Source organism: Corvus moneduloides, chromosome 8 (genome assembly GCF_009650955.1).
Source record: "Corvus moneduloides isolate bCorMon1 chromosome 8, bCorMon1.pri, whole genome shotgun sequence".
Classification (NCBI taxonomy): domain Eukaryota; kingdom Metazoa; phylum Chordata; class Aves; order Passeriformes; family Corvidae; genus Corvus; species Corvus moneduloides.
In genome coordinates this window covers 11693322-11713968 of record NC_045483.1, presented here as the reverse complement: position 1 = coordinate 11713968, position 20647 = coordinate 11693322, and the positions used below count along the sequence as shown (strand labels likewise).

At 42.4% G+C, this 20647-nt stretch overlaps 1 protein-coding gene across 3 annotated transcripts in view; it reads right to left on the bottom strand.

Moving 5' to 3' along the window:
• Nucleotides 1–20647, bottom strand: part of LOC116447214 — a 98545-nt gene that overhangs the window by 69943 nt on the left and 7955 nt on the right. For all 3 annotated transcript variants that reach the window (XR_004241519.1, XR_004241518.1, XM_032116126.1), the window contains exon 2: nucleotides 14908–14963. Coding sequence is in view for 1 of the 3 variants with exons in the window: in XM_032116126.1 (XP_031972017.1) it covers nucleotides 14908–14963 (56 nt within the window). In the remaining 2 variants the exon portion in view is untranslated. The remainder of the gene's footprint in view (nucleotides 1–14907; nucleotides 14964–20647) is intronic.

Genomic DNA, 20647 nt, shown 5'->3' with positions numbered 1-20647 from the left:
TCCCTCCTACTATCTCTGCTCCTTTGACCAGGACTGTAGTTTGCTACAGACTGTGCTTTTGCAATGCATAGAACTTAGTGTCTCTGTGCTGCCAGCCAGTGAAGACAGTTTGTGTTCAGGAAATTGTTCTCTAAGTACTGCCTGCTTGAACCCCTTTGCAAAGTTCCTTTTTTACTTTACATGTTTTTTCCAGCTTCTTGCTTGTTTGCTACCTAAATATGAACACAAGGGAGCACCAGAGGGTTTTTGTTATGTTTTCTTTTGTTTGTTTTTTACAAACAGAAAAAAGAAATCAGTGAGTGGGTTAGTTCAGGCATGATCTGGATGGGATCTGTGGCTGAGGTGGACAGCTACAGACTATTCTTCATTATTCTTCGTGGCCAGTCCTCTTCAGAGGACCGGGGCCGTGTTACTTCCCCACCCAATGGCCGCATCACCCCCCGAGGGAGATCTCCAGCTGTCACCACCTCCCATGTTGGCCCCATGTGGTTTAGCAGTGGCCCAGGGTAAACTCAGGGGGTTGGGAGGCTGCTGTGCTGTTGTGCTGCTGCCTGTGCACAGCTGCAGACAGGGAGCCCTTCCCACTGAGGTGTGTGCTCGCCTTTGCAGCCAAGAGCAGAGGCTGCTGTGGAGCTCTGCAGGGCACAGAGCTGGGTGCATTAACATATTTATGTTGTTCTGCAGCCCAAAGAAGCGAAACTATGGTGTGTTAAAGCTACTTATCTGTTGCTCATGACTACTGCACTACTTCTGTGTAATCAGCCAGAAAACTATCTTAGGAAGCCCTATTTTGCTTCTTTTGATGTCAAGAAGAAAAATCCCATTCACAGCAGTGGTACAGAAACAGGAAGGAGCAGATGCTGGAAAAAAAATCACTTGAAAATTATCTTGAGGGAGAGAATGCGTAGAAAGGACTATAGAATAAGTTTACCACATTTGATTAGGTATGAGACACAAAAAGATCAGAAAATGAAGAAGCCTTTTAAAAGGGGTTCTTGTAGGGCTGTAAACATTAAAGACTGATTTCTAAGGGCTAGGGGTGACATTAAGTAGAAATTTGAAATGTAATGAGTCTGGGTCCTCTAGCAGGTGCTGCTGGGAATCTGGTGACTCTTCAGTAATGCTTGTCCATATGAAGGTACCACAGGGGTAGATGTCATCTTCCCCCAACACGTGCAGGATTCCTGTGTGTGAAGTGGCCAGCAAGCTCTGCTAAGCATTATGGCAGGGTATTTGAACCTTCATCTGCTGCTGCCTTGGACAGAAGGTTTTGGGTGAGGCAGCACAGTGCACAGCTCCTGGGAGTGAGCATGCAGATGTTTCCTATCTGTCTCAGAGCAAACTTAAAGGCTTGAGTTGGATGCTCTGGTTTGGCTGGGATGGTGCAAGGCTGGGAATCCGCTGTGTCCCTCTCCTGCCATGCAATCTCTCATGCAGTCTGCAGGCTGCCACCCCCAGCCAACTCCCCCCAGCTTTATTGTTCAGCATGATGCCATATGACCTGGAATATCCCTTTGGCCAGCTGGGATCAGCTGCCTTGGTTGTGCCCCCTCCCATCTTCTTGTGCACCCCCAGCCTTCTTGCTGGCCAGGCAAAGAATCTGTAAAGTCCTTGACTTAGTGTAAGTGCTGCTCAGCAACAGCTAAAACATCAGGGTGTTACCAGCATTATTCTCATCCTAAATCCAAAACGCAGCACCGTACCAGGTAATAGGAAGAAAATTAACTCTATCCCAGCTGAAACCAGGATAAGCAGTGCCAAAGGCACTGATAAGTGCAGAATAAAGTGACTGCTCTTAGCCAGTTTAGAGCAGCTTGCACAGCATGCTGGGTTCACAGTTACACTCTGGTCTGCTGCAAGCTTGAGAGAGGCATTAACTTTGCAGATCTCTTTTTACTGTGTGGGTGTTGTGCCCTTTCCTTGCCTGCCTGCTCCTGGGAGTAAGGGGCAGCTCAACTGCATTTCTTCCCCTGTCTGTATTGACTTACTGTTAACATTTCTCAAAGCTTTTTAAATACAAGTGAAAAACTCCTGGCCCCTTTGGGAACACATCTGATTTTTCAGGTTTTATCTTTATCATTGATCCCTTTCCAGTTACTTCAGCCAAAGGTGAGGAAGTGATGTGTGAAAGATGGAGCATCTCTTTTTGTAACTAGGCTGTATATAAGGGTCAGCTGTTAAGCTGAGATTCTTACAGAAGCCCCAGAAATAGGTACTTTATGCTTTTGTGCAGCCAAGACAATTACACCAGGGAGAACACTCTACAATGCACTGAATTCTCATTTTTGCTCTTAGACTTTTTTCTATTCCCTTCTTGCTCCCCAGAGGATAAACTGGACAAAGACTACATCAGGGATGTATCCTGTGAGGTCAAACCCATTGCAGACATTTGGTGTGGCCTCTGCAGGAAGAATTGCTCAACTCCAGTTGCAAGAAAGTGTCGATAAATGATTCCTGTATAGAGTTTACTCTTAAAAGCATTTGAAATTGGTTCTGAGCTGACTTGAAGTAGAGCATAGAAGAGGAGAATTACTGACCAGTAGTTTCATCTGATAAGGGTCTTCAGGTCATGATGACATACCAAATGGGCCTACATTTAAGCGGTGAACACTAAGAGAACAGAGAAAGCTTCCTATCCTTAGTTGTCAGTAATGCTCTAGCATTGCTTGTAGTTACCCTGTTTCTCTATTAGTTGTAAATAAACCAGTATTTTGGTGGACCAATTGGTGGGATAAAATGCGTCTTTCATGGTGCAGGACAAAGAGGAAATGAGTTTTTCCAGGAGTTTGCAGGAAATATTTCCAGGACATTATAGTGCCATCTGGCATAATGCAGTTCCTAGTTCAGAGAAAGGAGGCACAAGTAAATGTGCAAGAAGGTTACGGTTTGGTGGTAAGTTCCAGGTTTGTTTCTTTGGTTAGCCACGTGCCACACTGGACAATATTTTTCTTAAAACCATCATTTCAAACTTAGAAAACACACCTGCCAGACTTCTGAGCATTAGAGAGAGGAGGATGTAGGTGATCTGCCATTATGCTGAGGCCAACATTCATTAGCAAATCTATCCTTTGGGGGGAGAATGTAAATATGCTGGTTTTCTGGCTGTTTGGCACCATGAGTTCAGCTTCTCTCTCACATACAACAGCAGACAGGGGCTTCAGCCTTCAAGGACTCGAGGCAAAATCATGCACTTGGGATAATGTGATGTCACCTGTTTGGAAGGACTTTTTTCCCACCTACCCAGCAAAGTTCAGCTTAGACTGAACAGTCTGATTCTTCAGAGCTTTCCTATTGCTCTTTAGGCAGTAGTTATTACTGTGGATGCTATATGATCATCTGCCTTGTAAAACATTGTCTGATCTGGGTATGAGGGTTTAGTCAGAAAGATATGTAGGAATTTTAGGCAAACTGTGAAACTGGATCTGTGGTTCTGGTCCATTGTCTTGAACAACAAAGCTGGATGACAGGATTTCTGGCCCTTTTCCCCCTGACAAAAAGGACATTTTAAATTAGGATAATTTACTTTTCCAGTTTCCAGGAGAACCCCACAAATAGCCTTATTAGCAAGCCTGAGAAGAAAGTGAACCTCCTCATGAACTGGAAGAGGCAGAATTGGTGGGAGAAAGAGAGGAACATTTTAAGCTGGCATCATCAGTGCCGAAGATGTGGTGCTACATCCTGTATCTCCACAGTCTGTGGAGAGACATAGATGCTTCAAGAGATGCTTTAATTCAGAGCTTTCAGTAGATGTCAGCCCAAATGAGTCTCTGACTCATTCCTGGTTTTCAGTCTGTGCCTGGTTCTCTAGGTGCCCTTTAGCTTGACTGTGCTTGAAGATGTAATTTGATTGCCAGGGCCACCTCCAATCCCTCCTTTCTCCTTTGTGTGTGTGTGGAGTTCTTCCATCCTGATTTGTTCCTCCCACCCAGCCTTTGTATAGAGCAACCTCCAACACAAAGAGCCCAAAAATGGATTGTGCAGTTGTGAGGTGCTTGTCATCATTACACCTCGTCACAGCAGGGAGGTGACTCAGCTGCCACCCTACATGGTTGGGATGTGTCACCAGGAGAATGATGGCATTTTCAAATGCAGTAAAGTTTGGAAGTGGAGTAGAGGAGAGAGGAGGAGTTGGGCTATGAAAGGACATTGGGGAACATCAAAGTTTCCAATAATCTGAAGCTTGTAGTTTAAGAAGTACGCAATTTAGAGAAGTATAATATTGTCACCTGAGCACATTGTGATCTGTTCTATTCTTTTACAGTAAAGGGAAGACTGGTCTAGTGCTTAGAAGTTTTGCATATGACCTGAGTAATTTAAATTCAATGCCCTGTTCTGCAGCAAATTTCTGCAATTCCTTTTACCCCAGCTGTAAAATAAGGTTGAAAATAGTGCTCCACTCATGAGACCATGGGGAGATTTCAGTCACAGTCTTTATACATTGTTGTCATGGAGTAGATCTATTTGATGGACCCCCCTGATGCACCAGTTTGTGCAGCATTGGGAGCTCTTTCGATGGGTAAAACCATGAAAGTGCAAAACTTTATTTTAGCTGTTATGGAGGACAAAATGGATTCACTACTTTTGGTGGCATAGCTTAGACTAAAAATAAATCTACTGGTTTTAAGTGATATGTAGACAAATGGGTGTCAAGGCTGTCATGGAAATTAACATATGGAGGCAGCTTTTCCTGAAAGGACAGGGTACTTGCATTCTTCACATACTAGAAATGGTGAAATAGGAGTTGTTGAAACCCAAGAAGTTAGTCTGGGGTTTTGGGAAGAGACACTTTATAAGCATGGGAGTTTTTCACTTCCATGGATAAACATCATATTTATTCTTTGCAGCAATGGACGGCTTCATGAACAGCTAAAGAAGGAACAACTGGGGTATAAACTGGGGCTCAATCCACCACAGACTTCCTTTGCTATGGTGTTGAAGTTACTTAGGTACAGAGAGCCTTGTTTTATTTGTAAATTGGGAAAAATATCCTTATCCTGCCTCACAGTGGTCCTTGGTCCTAATGCTGATTTATCAGTTTTTTTAATAGACCATTTATGTGCCATCCTGATGTCTGCAACTCTAGAGCCTCACTTGGATATAGCCTAAAACAAAGTTCCCTGTTGCTTCAGAGATACTATGGGACCATTTGGAGGTGTTAGACATGAAGTCCTGGCCAGAGTCCAAATTTAGTGTAGTTCCAGCCTGTTTACCAGAGAATCTCCTTGGCGTGTTCAGGAGGACATGCTCTTGTCTGTTGTGCGTGCCTGCTGTGGGCTGTTAAAACAGCTGAAACGTCTCACCCCAGAGGAGCTGCATGCTATAATTGGTAAATCTCTGTTTACAGTAAACCAGTGCATGGCATTTAAGTGTTTCGAGATTCCTCTGGGGAGAAGGAAACTTACATAACAGGATGAAAGAGCATTCTGTTTAGATGGGAAGAGCCTAGATATGTTCTTTCTTTGGCAGAACTGTAATTCCATATCTAGTGCTTAATGAACAGGTGACAAGGATAAATGTTGGAAGAATATTGTTGCTGAACAAAATGTTTCAAGCCAGCAGATGGAAACATGGATTCATTTAGTCTTTAGGAGTTCAGAAACATGAAAGAAAATTTGTGGAATGAATCTTCTGTGTCAAGAAATCCAGGTCTGTGCTGTCAAAGACATTAACTGTTTTACTAACTGATTAAACTCGCTTTAAAACAAGCTAGGAATCACTGCTACCAAAAAGTTGTTCGATAGTCCAACACTTGTGATTAGAAACCATTGTATAGTCCCCGGCTAAAATGTCAGTGCATGTTAATTCCTTAGGGATACTTACTGAAGGTTTATATGGAGAATGATCACATTCGTTTTCGCTTTTGTTTTTATAATCAAGGTTCCACTTTGTGGGATGGTTTTTTTTCTTCCTGATCATACTGTTAGCCCTATTTCATACCACTTATGATCTTAGTAGCTCTTTGTGACTATAGGTGACAGAACTGTCTGCTTTATCCCAGAAGAGTTCTTGTAATGGTCTAACAGCTCTCTCTTACTGGAAAGAAGGCACCTCATGTATTACAAAGCTGGTTTTTTTTTCCCCATTCCTGCATTTTGTTGGTGTCATCTGCTGAACAACTAATACAATGTGCTCTGTCTTTTCTTTTGATTAGATCCTGCCTTAAAGCCACAATTCTTATTAGTCTTTAACGGCATGTTTTGACTGTGATCCTTCAGTGCATTCACTATGATTCCTTCATTCTTGCCTTTGGCCAATTTCTGTCACTTTTTAAGTTTAATTTTTTAAGTGGAAAGGCAGAGTAAGACTGCTCCTTATGGGAATTTACTAGTAAATTCCCAAGGCAATGAGAGTTTTATTTTTCAGTGAGAAAAGAAAGCAGTTTCGGTTGTAGAGAAAAAAAAAAAAGGCAGAAACTGTTATTCTGGTAATTGTTGAGGAAGATTGACGTTGCAGTGCAATGATATGTAGCCCCACTACGCCTTGTAGAATCAAAAAACTTCTTAAGGTATGCATGTGTTGTCAAATTGCCTCAACACCAAACTTGAGTTTCTAGTTATGTATGACATAGTAAGAAAGATGTGTCTGGGGGAGGAACCTGGGTGCTTTTGAGTTAATATAGATCCAAGTCCACACAGCATTCTGTCAGACTTCAGTGGCTGCTAGACCAAGTTCTCTGAAGGAAAACTTTTTGCCGAGTGGTTATTTATACTTCAAATTTGCCTGTGAAATTTTTAGTTGCTTCTAAAAAGCATAAACACAATGCAGCTTTTCATAAAAGCTTTTTAAGTAAGTTCTCATTATCTTATGAAAAATACGTTCTTTTAAACCTTCTGACAGGGTTGGGAGGAGTGAGCAACTTGCATACTTTTCCAAGTCTTTGCATAAATAAGAGCAGACAGGAAGAAGTGGGGGAAAAATGGACATGCTCAGAAAAACTTGTAAAATAACTGCCATTATTAAACATGCATATTTTAGTTTTGAATCTTCTTGATGGGAAAATCAAACTGCCTGCCAATTGTTACAAATTTGAAGCGAAAATATGCATTTTATTTAAAATTTTGAAAATACTTTTCCCCCAAATTAGCTCTAATTTTAACCACAATTTCATATAAAAAGGTGAAAATGTGGCAATCTAGCTTCTGCAAGTAACAACACAGTGTGAGTTAGCAGGAAGCATGAAGTGCAGGAAGCCCTGAGCAGCAGCTACCAGAGCCTGCTTGAGAAGATGAAAAGCCATGCTAGAGCCTGAAATCTGAGTAGTCTCCCAGATGGGGCAAGGAAAATGGTGCGTGTAGAGTCTCCTGCCTTCTGTTGCTATCCCAGCTCCGTCTGGCTGTGGTTTTGTGGCAGCTGTGATGGAGAGATTCTTGTGGCATGGGAATCTTTGGAGCTGGAGGAGCCTGGCTGGCACAGAGGAAATTGTGTGCATTTACCCTTGACTTGATCCACAGCCAGTTTTAAGCTGTATGACAAGCAATTGTCAGCAAATCTAAGAGCAACGTTCATTAAAACAATTAATAATTACATAAATTATTAATTTTCCTCCTTTGGACTTCTCAGCAGACTATAATGCTGGTCCTTAACCCCAGAAGAAGGAGGGAAATTACATAAATCCTGGTCCTAGAGTCTCTGCTTTCTTTGTGGATCTACCACCTCTCCAGCCTTTGGTGATGGCTGACAGCAAGCCACAGAGGTGTGTGCTTATAGCAGATGCCTGCTAACATCTGGGAAGGGAAGGCAGCTGCAGGCTTGGCATTACCATTTTGTATCAGAGCTATAGACTGTAATTCTCTGCCTTTGAACATGTGAGCGGGCTTACTTGGTTCTTGTTATATTCCCTTTCCCTCCTTACTAGGGAGGTTATAACATCCTCCTAAGATGCAGTTTCTGAAAAGGCTATTACAGAAATAGTCCTTGTGGTGGAAAGCCAGCCCAGCATCCCCATCCTGCTGCTGCTGCTAGAATCTGCCTCCCCTGCTACCACAAGCACTGGGAGATGCTGACTTAGACCTGACATGGAGATGCAAAGCTCCTCACATACCCTGCCTTTACAGAGCGTGCTCCTCAGTGTGCCTGGTTGCTCTGATTGTACCCCAGGGATCACTGTCAAAGGGGTCATCCTGAGGAGTGTGATCCTCCCACCACAATCTTGACAGTGTTGAAGTCGGGTCAGAAATCAGTGTGTAAGAGCTGAGCATTTAAGACTGGAGTTTTTTGTTTGGATAGCTGGGAAATCATCTCCCTTTCTGGTCTGAGGAAAGAGTTAAACTCTTGTTCTGTGTGGTCTGGTATGAGACATATAGGCTAGTGGAAAGGAGTGTTGCTGACCCTGACCTTGGTGTTGGGGAATGCTATGGGGCAGTGACATCACACATGGGGCAACCAGGGGATCAGCCCCAGCCAGCATGGGGCTGGGAAATGCAGGTCCTGCTTGACCAACCTGTTCTCCTGTTACAAGGTGACCTGCCTAGCGAATGATGGAAAGGCCGTGGATGTGTCTGCCTGCACTTTAGTAAAGCATTTGGCACTATCTCCCACAGCATTCTCCTGGAGAAACTGTCTGCAGATGGATGGGATGGGAATACTGGGTAAAACACTGGCTGTGTGGCTGGGCCCAGGGGGTGATGGTGAGTGCTGCTGCACCCAGTGGGCTGCCAGGCACTACTGGTGCCCTCCAGAGCTCAGTACTGGGGCCAGTCCCATTTAATATCCTTTTCAATGATCTGGTTGACGGGATTGAGTGCACTCTTACGAGTTTACAGACAACACAAAGTTGCTGGGGAGTAGGAAGGCAGAGGGATCTGGACATGCTGGATTGAAATGCCAGTTGTATCAGGTTCAGTAAGGTGAACTGCCAGGTCCTGCACTTCAGTCACAACAACCCTGCATGATTCTGTGAAGACTGATGTATAATGCTTATTCTTAACTTGATGTGCTGGTTCATGTACTATGCTAATATGGAGCTCTTTAAGCATGGATACAGGAGACAGGCTGTCAGGTAGTTTGCACTGTGTCTGATACCTGCTGCTCCTTCTGTGCACAATATAAAATCTGCATTTGCTCTCCAGCTCTTTTAAGACAGTGCTGGTTTGATGGCTACAAATTATTCATTTCTCTTCCTACTCTTTGTACGGTCTGCTTAGTATGAAAACAGTTTTTGGCAGTGACAGTCTCTGCATCACATCCAATATCACAGAGTCCCAGGTGTGATGTGATCTTTGAGTGCATTTTCAGTACCTCGGCAAGGAGTTCTTGCCAGAGTACTAAACCAAATCCTGTTGATGTGGATGCTTTTGTATTACAACGAAGTTCTCCCTCTTCTTCTCTCTCAACTCGGTTTCCTATTTCCCAAACCCAGTGCTGACATCAGGTACATGTATCTCGTCACATGGACAATGGCTCCTTCTCTAAGCTGAACTATTCCTGTCTCAAAAGAATGGAGAATTTTGTGACTTACCCTAGGGCACAGCGGTGTAGCTGGCAGCGATGAAAAAAGCTACAGCAGGGAATGAAGGAAGGTCTTTTCTAGATGATTTTAAGTTCAGGATGTACTCACAATTGAGCTTTTGTTTGCTGTTGTTCTTTTTAAATAACTAAAAATTCAGGGAGTGCATTGGGGGAAGCCACTTCGGTATGTTGGGTGCTCATCTGTCCCGGAGGATGTGGTGTGAACAGGGTGGACAGTTTCCTTCTCTGTGCAGAACAGAGCAAGGATTGTCTGAGTATGAGAAAGGCAAAGCAGTGATCCTTCAGACCACGGCCTTGTTACTCTGTGCTTTTATGTTTGAAATCAGGAGATTCTTTAGCTCAGCAATTTGTACTATGCTGTAAGACAAAATGAATGAAAAGTGCAGTCTAGGGAAAAGACTGAGGCTTTCTTGAGTTTGCACTGAGGTTGCCCCCTTGATATCTTTGGGTTTTGTGGTTTTTTTTTTTCTGAGGTTTGCCATTTCTGTCAAAATATGTAGGGAGGTTTGTTTAAGAACTTGGAAGAGACCGGGATTTGAAGGAATACATACCATCACTCTTAATGTATATATACATTATGTATAGTACAAAGCTGAATTTTTCACCTTTTAGCAGCATGTATGGTTTGATTCTTACCACTGTGACACTATTCTTCCACTTCAGAATGATGCAGAGCTTTGGTGGAGTAGGGAATGGGTTTTTCTTTGATGTTGCTGATACCAGCCTTTTCTTGGGGGTGAAATAGTGAGTAGAAGTCCTTGGTAGTAGCTCAATCTCATTTGTCAGATTCCAAACTCCAGTGATGTCAATGAAAGGAGACATGGAACTAGGTAATACCCCCAAATTATCTTGTGTATGTGCCTGTATTCATCAGTCCAGTGAGCAATCTCTCTCCCTCACACCTGAGGGTTATACTGCACTGCTGCTGTGGTGAGGTCCCACATCTCCACAAGCTGTCCACCTCTGCAGCATCTCTCCTCAGGTTTGTGTTCCTGAGGTGTGCTCCTGGCTGGTAGCTCTGCCTCAGGCCCTTCTTGTACTCAGTTCAAATGAGACAAGAAAGGACAGTGGAATTATTCCAGCCTCTTCCTCACTCTGCAGGGTTTTTTTAAAGATGTACTGTTTTACTTTTTTCTTCTAGAGGACTCCATGCACATTTTTCCTGTTTGCAGGGGTTTGGATTTGCTAAGCCAGTTCCCTTGCTGGTGGGTACACCTTTTCCTGTTTGAAACACAAGCTGCAGGATACATATTCTGTTTGTTTCATCACCTTTGTAAACCTCATTTCAGGAAGATGAGCTGTGGAGCTGGTGCTGGATGAGGAGTAAATGTGATGAATGGCATTTCCTACCCTCATGTTCAGGCAAACATTCAGGTTTGTTTCATTTGCATGGAAGTAGAAGGGTATGAACAACAACTTGAGTGCTGCTTTCTCTTCATTATTCACCTACTTAAGTCTCTATTTTGCTGCGTTTGCCTTTCCTGTAATCACATATGTTCTTCTTACCTCCACACACTTTGGATGTGCCTTGATAGATTCAGCTCCTAGTGTAAATTTTGAGTAACTGCCTTGAGTTTAGCGGAGCTGTTACTTAGCTACAGCTCTCTCACAGGCCATGGAGTTAGGGCAATATAAGCCAGAAATTAATCAGGAACCATGTTATGGTAGCTCTTGACCTCCCAGGGACAGATGCTGGACCCATTGCCTTTCCTGTGTTATTGGCTTAAAGTTGCTCTATTTTACCCCCCAGACTACCGAGATCAGAGCCTGACCCTGCTGCCTCTTGCCCAGGGCTGTTCCAATGCCACAGGAGAGTAAAAGGAGGAAAGAGAGGCACACCCTGGAAGAACACTGCAAGTCTTCCTAGCATTAAACTTTGAGTTTTTACCCATCTTTCTTATGTGACTTTTAAATCTGCCACAGCCAGTCACATTAAAGGTGAGGCCATGCCCTGCATATTACACACGTGAGTTCTGAAGTGAGAGATCTTTCTGGGGAGCTTCCAGCAACAGCACAGAGCAACTAGAGGCGAATGAATGCATGAATGTTTTATTGTTGGGCTATGTAATGCTGTTACTGTGGCACGGGACAGGAGTATTAGATGTTGTGCTGGTCACTAATTCATGTGTGAAGCCTCAAGCATTGATCAGTGTGGATTAAATGCATGCTGGAGATGTTTTCTGTGCTGTGCCACTTCAAATTCTCTCTCATGATTCAACACATTCAGAGCAAATAATTTTCTGTTTCCCATTTGCCAGTGAATGCATGCCATTTAGTTTGTAATTGGAACACAGTATGCTGCGTGTGTCTCTGCTAAATCATGAAAAGTGGTCCATTTTCTAAATTGCACAAGTATTTGTCACCTTTGTTTTAAAATGAGAGCCATAAATTTTATGGGGCATGTGAATCTATATATTCGTTTTCCCACACAGGTGAGTAAGTCATACTGTGATCTGACACGGGCTTTATGGTCCTGCTCAGGTTATGTTCTGTACTAAATTTTGTCTGTTGCTTCTATATTTAGAATGGAGCTTTGAATTTTTTTTAAGGAAACAAAAATATGGAAAAAGGAGGCATATCAAAAGGGCTGTGCTTCTACATGTTTTCCATAAGCCAGGAGGTGCAATGAGCTGTGCCAGTTTGGCATGCTGGAGGTGCTTGACAGTCCATTGTGTATTAAATATGGTACATTTAAAAACTTTGATTTTACACAACTGCGGATCCATTTGATTAATATGTTTTCTAGGGAGTTTTTAAATACTTGTATTGGCTGAGCAAAGTCCACTAATGCTTAATGGGGCATGACAGTGGCCTCAGCCTAGCTGTGATGTGGAATGTCAGCTGACAGGGGAGACAGAAAGGGTTATGTTCCTAATCTTATGGGGGATGAAATGCAAATGAATTAATGGAACAGAATTCCTTCACATTTCTGGAAATACAGTATTTTTTTTCAGGTCAGCAAACATTATGAAAACCTTACCATCTCTGCCTCTGAAGAAACATGTGCCCTTCAAAAAGTGAGAATGAAACTTCTCTAATTTTTTCCTTTACTGATACTACAGTTTTTCTGTGAATATGTGGGATGTTCTTGGGTTTTTTTGGTGGAGAGGCTGAGGGAGGGAAATGGGGGCAATTTGCAAACAACGTGACTTAACATGATAGGCGTTAATCAGATTTCCTGTGCCAAGCCAGCATTAGTCAATAAAAGCACTGCTGCTCTTTCTAAGAGAATAAACATCTTTGTGCTCTTCAGCTGTCTCTGTATTTTGGTGAGGGGGGGGAGAAAAAAGGCTCAAAGAAATGGTGTAAGATTCCTGTCTGCCTATTATTTGTAATATACATGGCATCTGTAGTGCAAAGAGGATGGCAAAGTGCAGTGTAGAGAAAAGTACTGATACAGAGTTGGAGTAGAGTTATCTGATATGCCTAAAAGAGCTTTTGGTGAAATTTTTTTTCACAGTTGCTCAAAGAAATTGAATTTAGGCCACTGCTAAGAACTGTTGAAAACTCCAGTTTGGGCTAAGATCCTTTTTCTGAGGTTAACTTAACAGGAGCTTTGTGAATTTGTGATGCAGGATTGAAACCAATGAGGAAACAGGAAATAAGAAGAAATCTGGAAATGCTCAGAGTAGTTAATGGGTGCAGTGTGGTTGGGAGAGTGACTGTAAAGGAATGAACCTCTCTTTTCAGTGCATTGGTCTGAGGGGTGTGAAACTGAGGGGTGGGCTGGTTTGCAGGAGCAAGGGGAACATTGGCTGGAATAAGTACGAGGACTCCAGACAGATTGACCCTGGGCTTAATTGACTTTTGCTCTCAAGGACTGAGCACATGGGTAGTGGGATCTTATCCTCAAGTGGAATTGTTGGTCTATTTAAAACATGACTCTGTGCTTACTGCTCTGGGTTTCACTGGTCTTACCTCAATATTGTTATTTATCAGTAAGAAACAAACTTGACCGGAGGTATGGATACAATATGCACTCCAACACTGACCACCTTTAGATCAGGATTGTATCATATGAAAGCTAGGTTTACTTTACACTTTAATAAAATATTGTCAGCATCTTGCTCTGCCCACACCAGTACATTTTCTAACATTCAGAGACAATTGCTGTCCTGTTTTATCTCTTCTTGTCATCAATAGCCAGATTTTCACAAGGGAGAGTCACTCAGCAGGTCTTAGTTTCACACAGACCAGTTTCCTGTTCATTGCTTAGGGTGTCATAGGGTGATTGTAATTTGTGTCCGTACTATGGAGGCTTTACAGGGGATTTAAGCTGATTTGGCATAGACAGGACCAGACAAAACAATGATTTGGCTTCCATTTTTGCAATTACACAATACGAGAAGGATTTTCTGAGCCAGGTGCCCAAGGAGTGGTGAAACCTACTCCCCTCCCTTATAAATTGAGGAGTTGCCTCAGAGCACACAGGTCTTATTAGATCTGGAAATTCAATGCCTTGATCTATCATAAATGTTTTAAGATTAATATGGAGGAGGCTAGCTTTCTTTTAGTACATCACAATTTGATTTTAGCCTAGATATTATTTCCCAATGGAGGAAGAGTTGTTTACTTTGGAAATATCACAAGTAGTAGAATATTGAGAATTGAGCAATCATTTTTTGATGCTTACACAGAGACATCACCAAGATGCAGGGATACTTACAAAATGCAATGTTCAGGTAGAGTGACCTAGAGAAGTTGTTTGATTAAACCTCAGTAGCTAAAGGAAGGTGAGTGCATCCCTAGCAGTTACTATGAGTGCGTAATGAAGGACGAAGCCTAAATTTTGTCTTTGAAATGTATTGTATGATTCAGAGATACTAGAGTGTATAAATGATACCTCCTTTGTTAACTTAAAAACTATATCTTCTTGATTCAATTCTGTGTGTTTCCAGTGCTAATTAAAAGCCCATCCTTTAACTCCTGGAGAGTTTCTTTGAAGTGGTGCAGCTTAGAATAGGCTGTGGTTCTGAATTTCTTTCATTCTCATTTGCTTATATTGACAACCAGTATAAATGTGAAGGCAAAAAGTAAATTTGTTCTCCCTTTAATAGGACCACTCATGCAAGGGCTCTGGGATTAGATTTAAATTGGCACTTTTTAAACCTTTGATACAGTTACAGACTCAGTGAGCCATGTTAACCTTTCCTACAGCTAGACCTAGCTGGAAATTAGTTTCCTCCCTTGTCAAAATATTTTCTAATAAACATTTAGCCTTTCTGCTAAAAACAGTGCAAAACACTCAACAGCTAATATAGTTTAGCTGAAAATACACTGCTTTATTTCCTCTTCTAGAGAAAGAAATCAGACAAAAAATAGGACAAAGTAGACAGCATTTGGGAATGCTGTTCAAAAGAAAATCTTGGGGAGGGGAAAGAAGAGGAAAGAAGCACCAAATGAACAGTTTCATGCTTTTGATCACCAGTAAAGACATACCTCCTCTTTGCACCTCCTTCTTCACCCTCCTCAGGTTCCCTTGCATTATCTCTTCCCTGTAAGAAGGAAAACAGTTAAAGTCAGGTGGCAGATACATCCCTGCTGTTGTGACTGTGAGAGAACTACTCTTCCCTTGTGACTCTTGTGGTGACAATTAAATGGAGAAGCCAGGGCAGGTGCCCTGAGCATTCTACAAGGAACTGGAGTGCATTTGCATCTGCTGGGTTTGTCAGGGGTTTGCATGTCTGAATGTGTTGTCTCTGGAAGATATAAGTGAACTTCTCTGTGTGAACAAGGGTGAGCAGGGGCTCGAAGTGGGTTTGTGTGGTAGAGAACTGTGTAGTCATGAAATGGCTTGATTTTCACTCTGTATCCTGGATGCTTGAGTCTTCAGTGTGTCTGGGTTAGGACTGGAGCTTGTATTTAAATAGCGGTGCTCAGATATTTAAAGAAGATGCTTCCAGTATGAGACCCTTTTGTTAGTGAGACTGTTGTAACAATTTAAGCTTTAATATTGCTTCTCTTGGGAGATATTGGCAAGGAATTGCTGATTGCACTTTTGCTGAGTACACCTTTAAAATCATTGTTATGCAAACCAGCATAAATGCTACTCCTGCAGGCACCTATGTCCTTCAGCCTCAGCAAGAATAGATCAATGCACCATGCAAAATGAGGAGGATTGTGGAAAGCCAATATGCAGGTCTGGGACAGAATAAGACTTCTGAGGCAGTAGAATTGGGAAAGGGAGCATACAAATAAGGAGAAACTCCCTTTGGAGGTAAAGTGCAGTCGCTGTCAAAAATAAGCAAGTTTCAGACCTCTGCTCAGAGCAGTGAGTGAAATGAATTTAAGGTGCAGAAAACCTGACCAGAAGGCAGAGCAGCATCAAGATTTCTGGGCTCTTTAGCTAATTTTTCCATTGATACTATCGTAGTTGCCCAGCTGAGCCTGTCCTAACTTTACATCCTTTAAATAATTTAAAAAATCGGTGTATAACCTGCATTTCCCTTCAAGACTTATACAGTTTGCAAAGCCCTCTGGGATCTGCTGGAAGAAGGGGACAAACATGTTGTACACATTCTGTTGGTTCCTCTCATGGCAGGGTATACTCAGAGCAGATGGGGTTGCCAGCTCCCTGGTTCATTGTGGAGGTATTGGTTCAGTAATGAATGAGGCGGAGGAACAGACTGAGAATTCTGCACTCTGAAACCCCACTGAGCCTGCTCAGATGGTAATGTGGAATGTCTTCAGAGATGTAAAGTACACCATCTCAATGCAGAAAACCAGGCCTTTTAGAAAACTGTGCCTCTAGATACAAGGAAAATGGAGAAATGAAAAGTTAAATGAAGCCAGTTTGGGGTTTGTTTTTTTTTTCCCTCAAATGGAGAGTGATCTCTCCTTGCAAATGATGAGAAGCCTGAAAGATGATGCACCAGCTGGGTACTTTTGTATGGATTTAACTGGAAAGAGGACAACTAGCAGCAGCCACTGCATCCCAGCAAGAAGGTTGCAAATAATCACATCCCTGCATCAATCATGAGCAGTAGAAATTAGGGAAATAAGGAAGAAGATAAAAGTCAATAATCTTCCTTACATCTATCAAAGCTCTTTTGGACATGTGATTTCTTCTGGGCTCTTCTAATGCATCCAGGTTTATTCTTGGTGCTGCAGCTGTTACAGATCACTATTGCTCTGGTGTGCAAAGAATGCCTAAGTCAGGTTTCATAATGTGAGGACTGCAAAGAAATGCAGTAAATCATCACATCCTCCAAAACCTCTTTTGAAAAGGGTAGAACAAAACTATCCTTCTCTCCAGAATTTACCTGACACTGCTGATGTTAGAGAAAGAAGGAAAACCTAGAGCAGGCCACACTGTGTCAGTACCTACTCCATTCTTTATAGAAAATGTGCTGAAATAAAATGATGTGCTCTTTTTGGCCATAGTCTGGCAAATGAGCAAACACTTGGTATCTGCTCACAGTTGTTTGACTTCGAGGCAATTCGATCAAAATCTTCATTTAATTATGTCAACTGCCTCCAGGGCTCCCTGACCTCATGTGTGTGATGTGGAAACAGGTGATGATAGATGCTGAGGGCTATGGCTGTAGATTCTCCCTTTAGTGAATTCATTTTAGGTGCCTGTAAGAATTTATTTTGGATTCTCATGCACTGCTTCATTTTTAACAAGGATTGTGAACCTGGGTTAAAGCAGCAGTTTCAAATATTTTTATTTTGGTGCTGAAAAACTGGACATTAAGATGGTAATGTGTTCTTGCAGCCCAGAAAGCCAACCTGCATAAAAAGGAACACGGTCAGCAGGTCGAGGGAGGTGATTCTGCCTGTTTATTTCTGCTTTCTGAGACCCCTCCTGGAACAGTGTCCAGCTCTGGAGCACTCAGCCCAGGAAAGAGATGGACCTGTTGGAGCAAGTCCAGAGAAGGGCCACAAAAGTGATCAGAGGGCTGGAGCACCTCTCCTATGAGGAAAGGCTGGAAGAGTTGGGGATTCATCCTGGGGAAGAGAAGGCTTTAGGAAGGCCTTATTGCAGCCTTTCAGTATATAAAGGAGATTTATAGGAAAGGAGAGACTAGTTACCAAAACCTGTAATGATCGGACAAAGGGCATCTGTTTTAAACTGAAAGAGGGTATTTTGTATTGAGCATAAAGAATAATTTTTTATGAGGAAAGTGGTGAGACACTGGCAAGGTTCCCCAAGGGAGTTGTGCATGCCTCATAATTGGAAGTGTTCCAGGCCAGGTTGGATGGAACTCTGAGCACCCTGGTCTAATGAAAAGTGTCCCTGCCCATGGTGGGCAGGTTGGAATTAGATGACCTTCAAAGGTCTCTTCCCATCCAAACCATTTCATGATTCTATGAAATATTTCTATGAAGAGCAATGGGAAAGGGAGACAAAATAAGGGGGATAAAATCTGTTGTAGAAAGGAGTACAAAGGGTAAATGAGCATTACTTTCAAGACCTTTGCTTTGATGGCTGCACAAATAAAAAATGCTCTGAAGAGAAGCAAGTCCTGCTCCCTGTTCCCCAGGAGATGTCTTCTGCTGCACCCAAGGATTTCCAGCTTAGGCAGAATGGGAAGAGGCTAAAGAAGAGAAACTTCTAGGGCTTTCTTTGTGAGGTCTAGCAAGGAGAAAGAAGTAGACAAGCAAGAGCAAACATAAAAGGCTTCAGGCAGGAGCACTAAGAACAGTGTTACATTGCAGCTGTGTGTGCAGCCACATCTGCAACTGCCAAATCTGGTGAGCAAAGATTTCATCCCTCTGGTCTCAGCTCAGCCAACACTGCTACAGATTCTTTGTTTTCTGATATGCAGGGGGCACCTATCAGTTGTTTTGCTACCTAAAAAAGGAGACTTCTATTCTAGCAGGTGTGGAAATCTAAGTCCAAGACCTAAAGGAACCCTGAATTGAGAATTAGAGGTATTAAATCACTTCAGCTGCTGCAGGGTGACATGTAACCTCAGTGTGAATGGGGTTGCTTGAGCTCCCTCCTGTGTCTACTTGTGTGATAAAGGTGGGCCTTAATGAGAGACCTAAGCAGGGAAGACTCTTTAGTTGCCAGTTTAAAGTACTTCTGAATCTCCCGTGCTGGTAGTGCAGTGATGAAGAGAGGATAGGGGAAAGTCTAGCAGGAGGAATAAGAAATATTCTGTTCAGTCTGAGATGGGAAAAGTTAATTGCAGCACAAAATGCTATTATGGTAATGATGAGAAATCCACTTGTGGAAGGCAAAGTGTCAGGCTGAACCTGCTATTTCTAAAATTTACACAGTAATTCAGGGTTTCATTTAATAAAAAAAACCTTGTTTAAACGTAAAGAAAAAATTTAAAGATATAAAGAGAATATTATCTCTGTTAAGGTATTTGTGATTTTTTTTTTTGTCTTTCTTTTCTCAGATTTTCACTGAGACCAGAAATCTCAGTATTTCAGAATTTCAGATCAGTGGTCTTTGAAGATGATATTTAACCCCATTTTTTCCTTTCTTCCCTTCAGTATATTATAGAATACTGGAATGAATAACTTCCAGCTGATTTCTTGTTCTGTTTCTGTGTTACTTTCATTATTTCTTTTGCCACATTGTCAAGCTTCCAAGGCTGAAAAAGTATTGAAGAGGTACACTGTGAGGAAAGGGAAAACACACACACTCCACAATAGAAAAAGAACAAAGCAACCCAAAATCTTTAGTTTCTCTGGGTTAAACTGCAAAATGTAGAAAGGAGGAAAGAGGAGAAGAACTTTTCCTTCCCTCTAAATAAGAAAATGGAACTTGAGACGCTGTGTGGCCAAAAGAAGGGCTTGTGTACCTTTAAATTTATATTTTTCCTCGAGGTACCTGGTGAGAGCTATGAGAAGCTGCCATTCCCTTCCAACAAACCTTGCTTTCAAGGATCAACCGCCTGTAACTTTGAAATGATTATTAAAAGGAGGCGGGGTGGGAAACCAACCCAAAAAGCCAACTGTGTGAATGGAGAGCATGTTCTATCTTGGGATAAATTTGGATCCAGATGCTTCCAACCTGTTTTTTTCTTCATCCAGATCTGATTCAGTGTTGTGCTGTTGCCAGCTAGAGGGCAGGTGAGTGGGGTCAATAATAAGGTGTGGTCATCAGTCTAGTAACTGGCCTGAGAGAAATCCCTTGGGTATTGAACTTATGTTTCTCAATTCCTTAAAAAGGACACCCCTCTTAAAAGGAGCAATCATTTCAGGACAGCCACTGTGAGGAGCAGGAGAGTGGATGCTTTCTGTGGAAAGTATATCAGTGTAAAGAGGTAGGAGGTGTGGGATGCCCAAAACCTTGTTCAGAACTTTGCGTTTGAAATGGTGAGGTAATTTCAGATCTATTTTGCAAATGGAAAGAGGTTTTTAATTCCAGGGGAAGGGAAATCAGTCCTGGTTTGACCACTAGAACAATCACCGTTCTCTGTTTGGACTACAGTCAACCCCGATTAATAATCATAATAGAGCCTTTGAGCTTTTATCAGACCATCTGATCTGCTCTAACCTGTGGATGTGAAGATGAAAGGTTAATCCCCGGGGCCATCTGCTCTCTTTTACCTTTTCTGTCTGAACGCATGTTCCTTTGTCTTGCCTGCCCACTTTTGGCATGTCTCTTGCTGTCTCTTAACACTAATGCTGGTTTACATCTGACTCTGCGCAGAGGATGCAGCCTCTTTGAGCAGCAGCTGCCTATTCAGAGATGCTTGCAAGTTTCCTTTACTATTTCCTCTCCTCTCCTGGCAACTCCTCTCAGTATGATTTATGAATTGCAAGCATAGCTGGGGGTGATGCAAAGTATCAACACCTCTGAGTTCAGTGAATAGGAGCTGGGTAATTAATAATAACAAACCAGGAGCGTTTGCTTTGCATGGAGATCACGTAGCAGAGAAGTGTTGTTCTGTATTCTTTGGGAATGGGGGAAGTGAGTCCTAACCCTTCCCTGTGCTGTTAAATCTGCATGTCATTTTCCTTGGATAATTAAGTAATTCCAGCCTTTGGAGGAGAGAGACTCCCTCCATTTCCCCTGTTAGCTTGCAGATGTAGTACATGCACCTTGCGGCAAATCAATGCTAACGATATTACCGTGCGTTATTGCAGCAATGGAGTAGAGGAAGCCCAAAGAAAAATGCTCAGCCCTTGCCGATTGCATTATGAGCATGAGGATCTTTTATGTAGCAGACTTATTAATTGTGCTTTCATTTGTGTCCCTGAATTTTAACCCTTT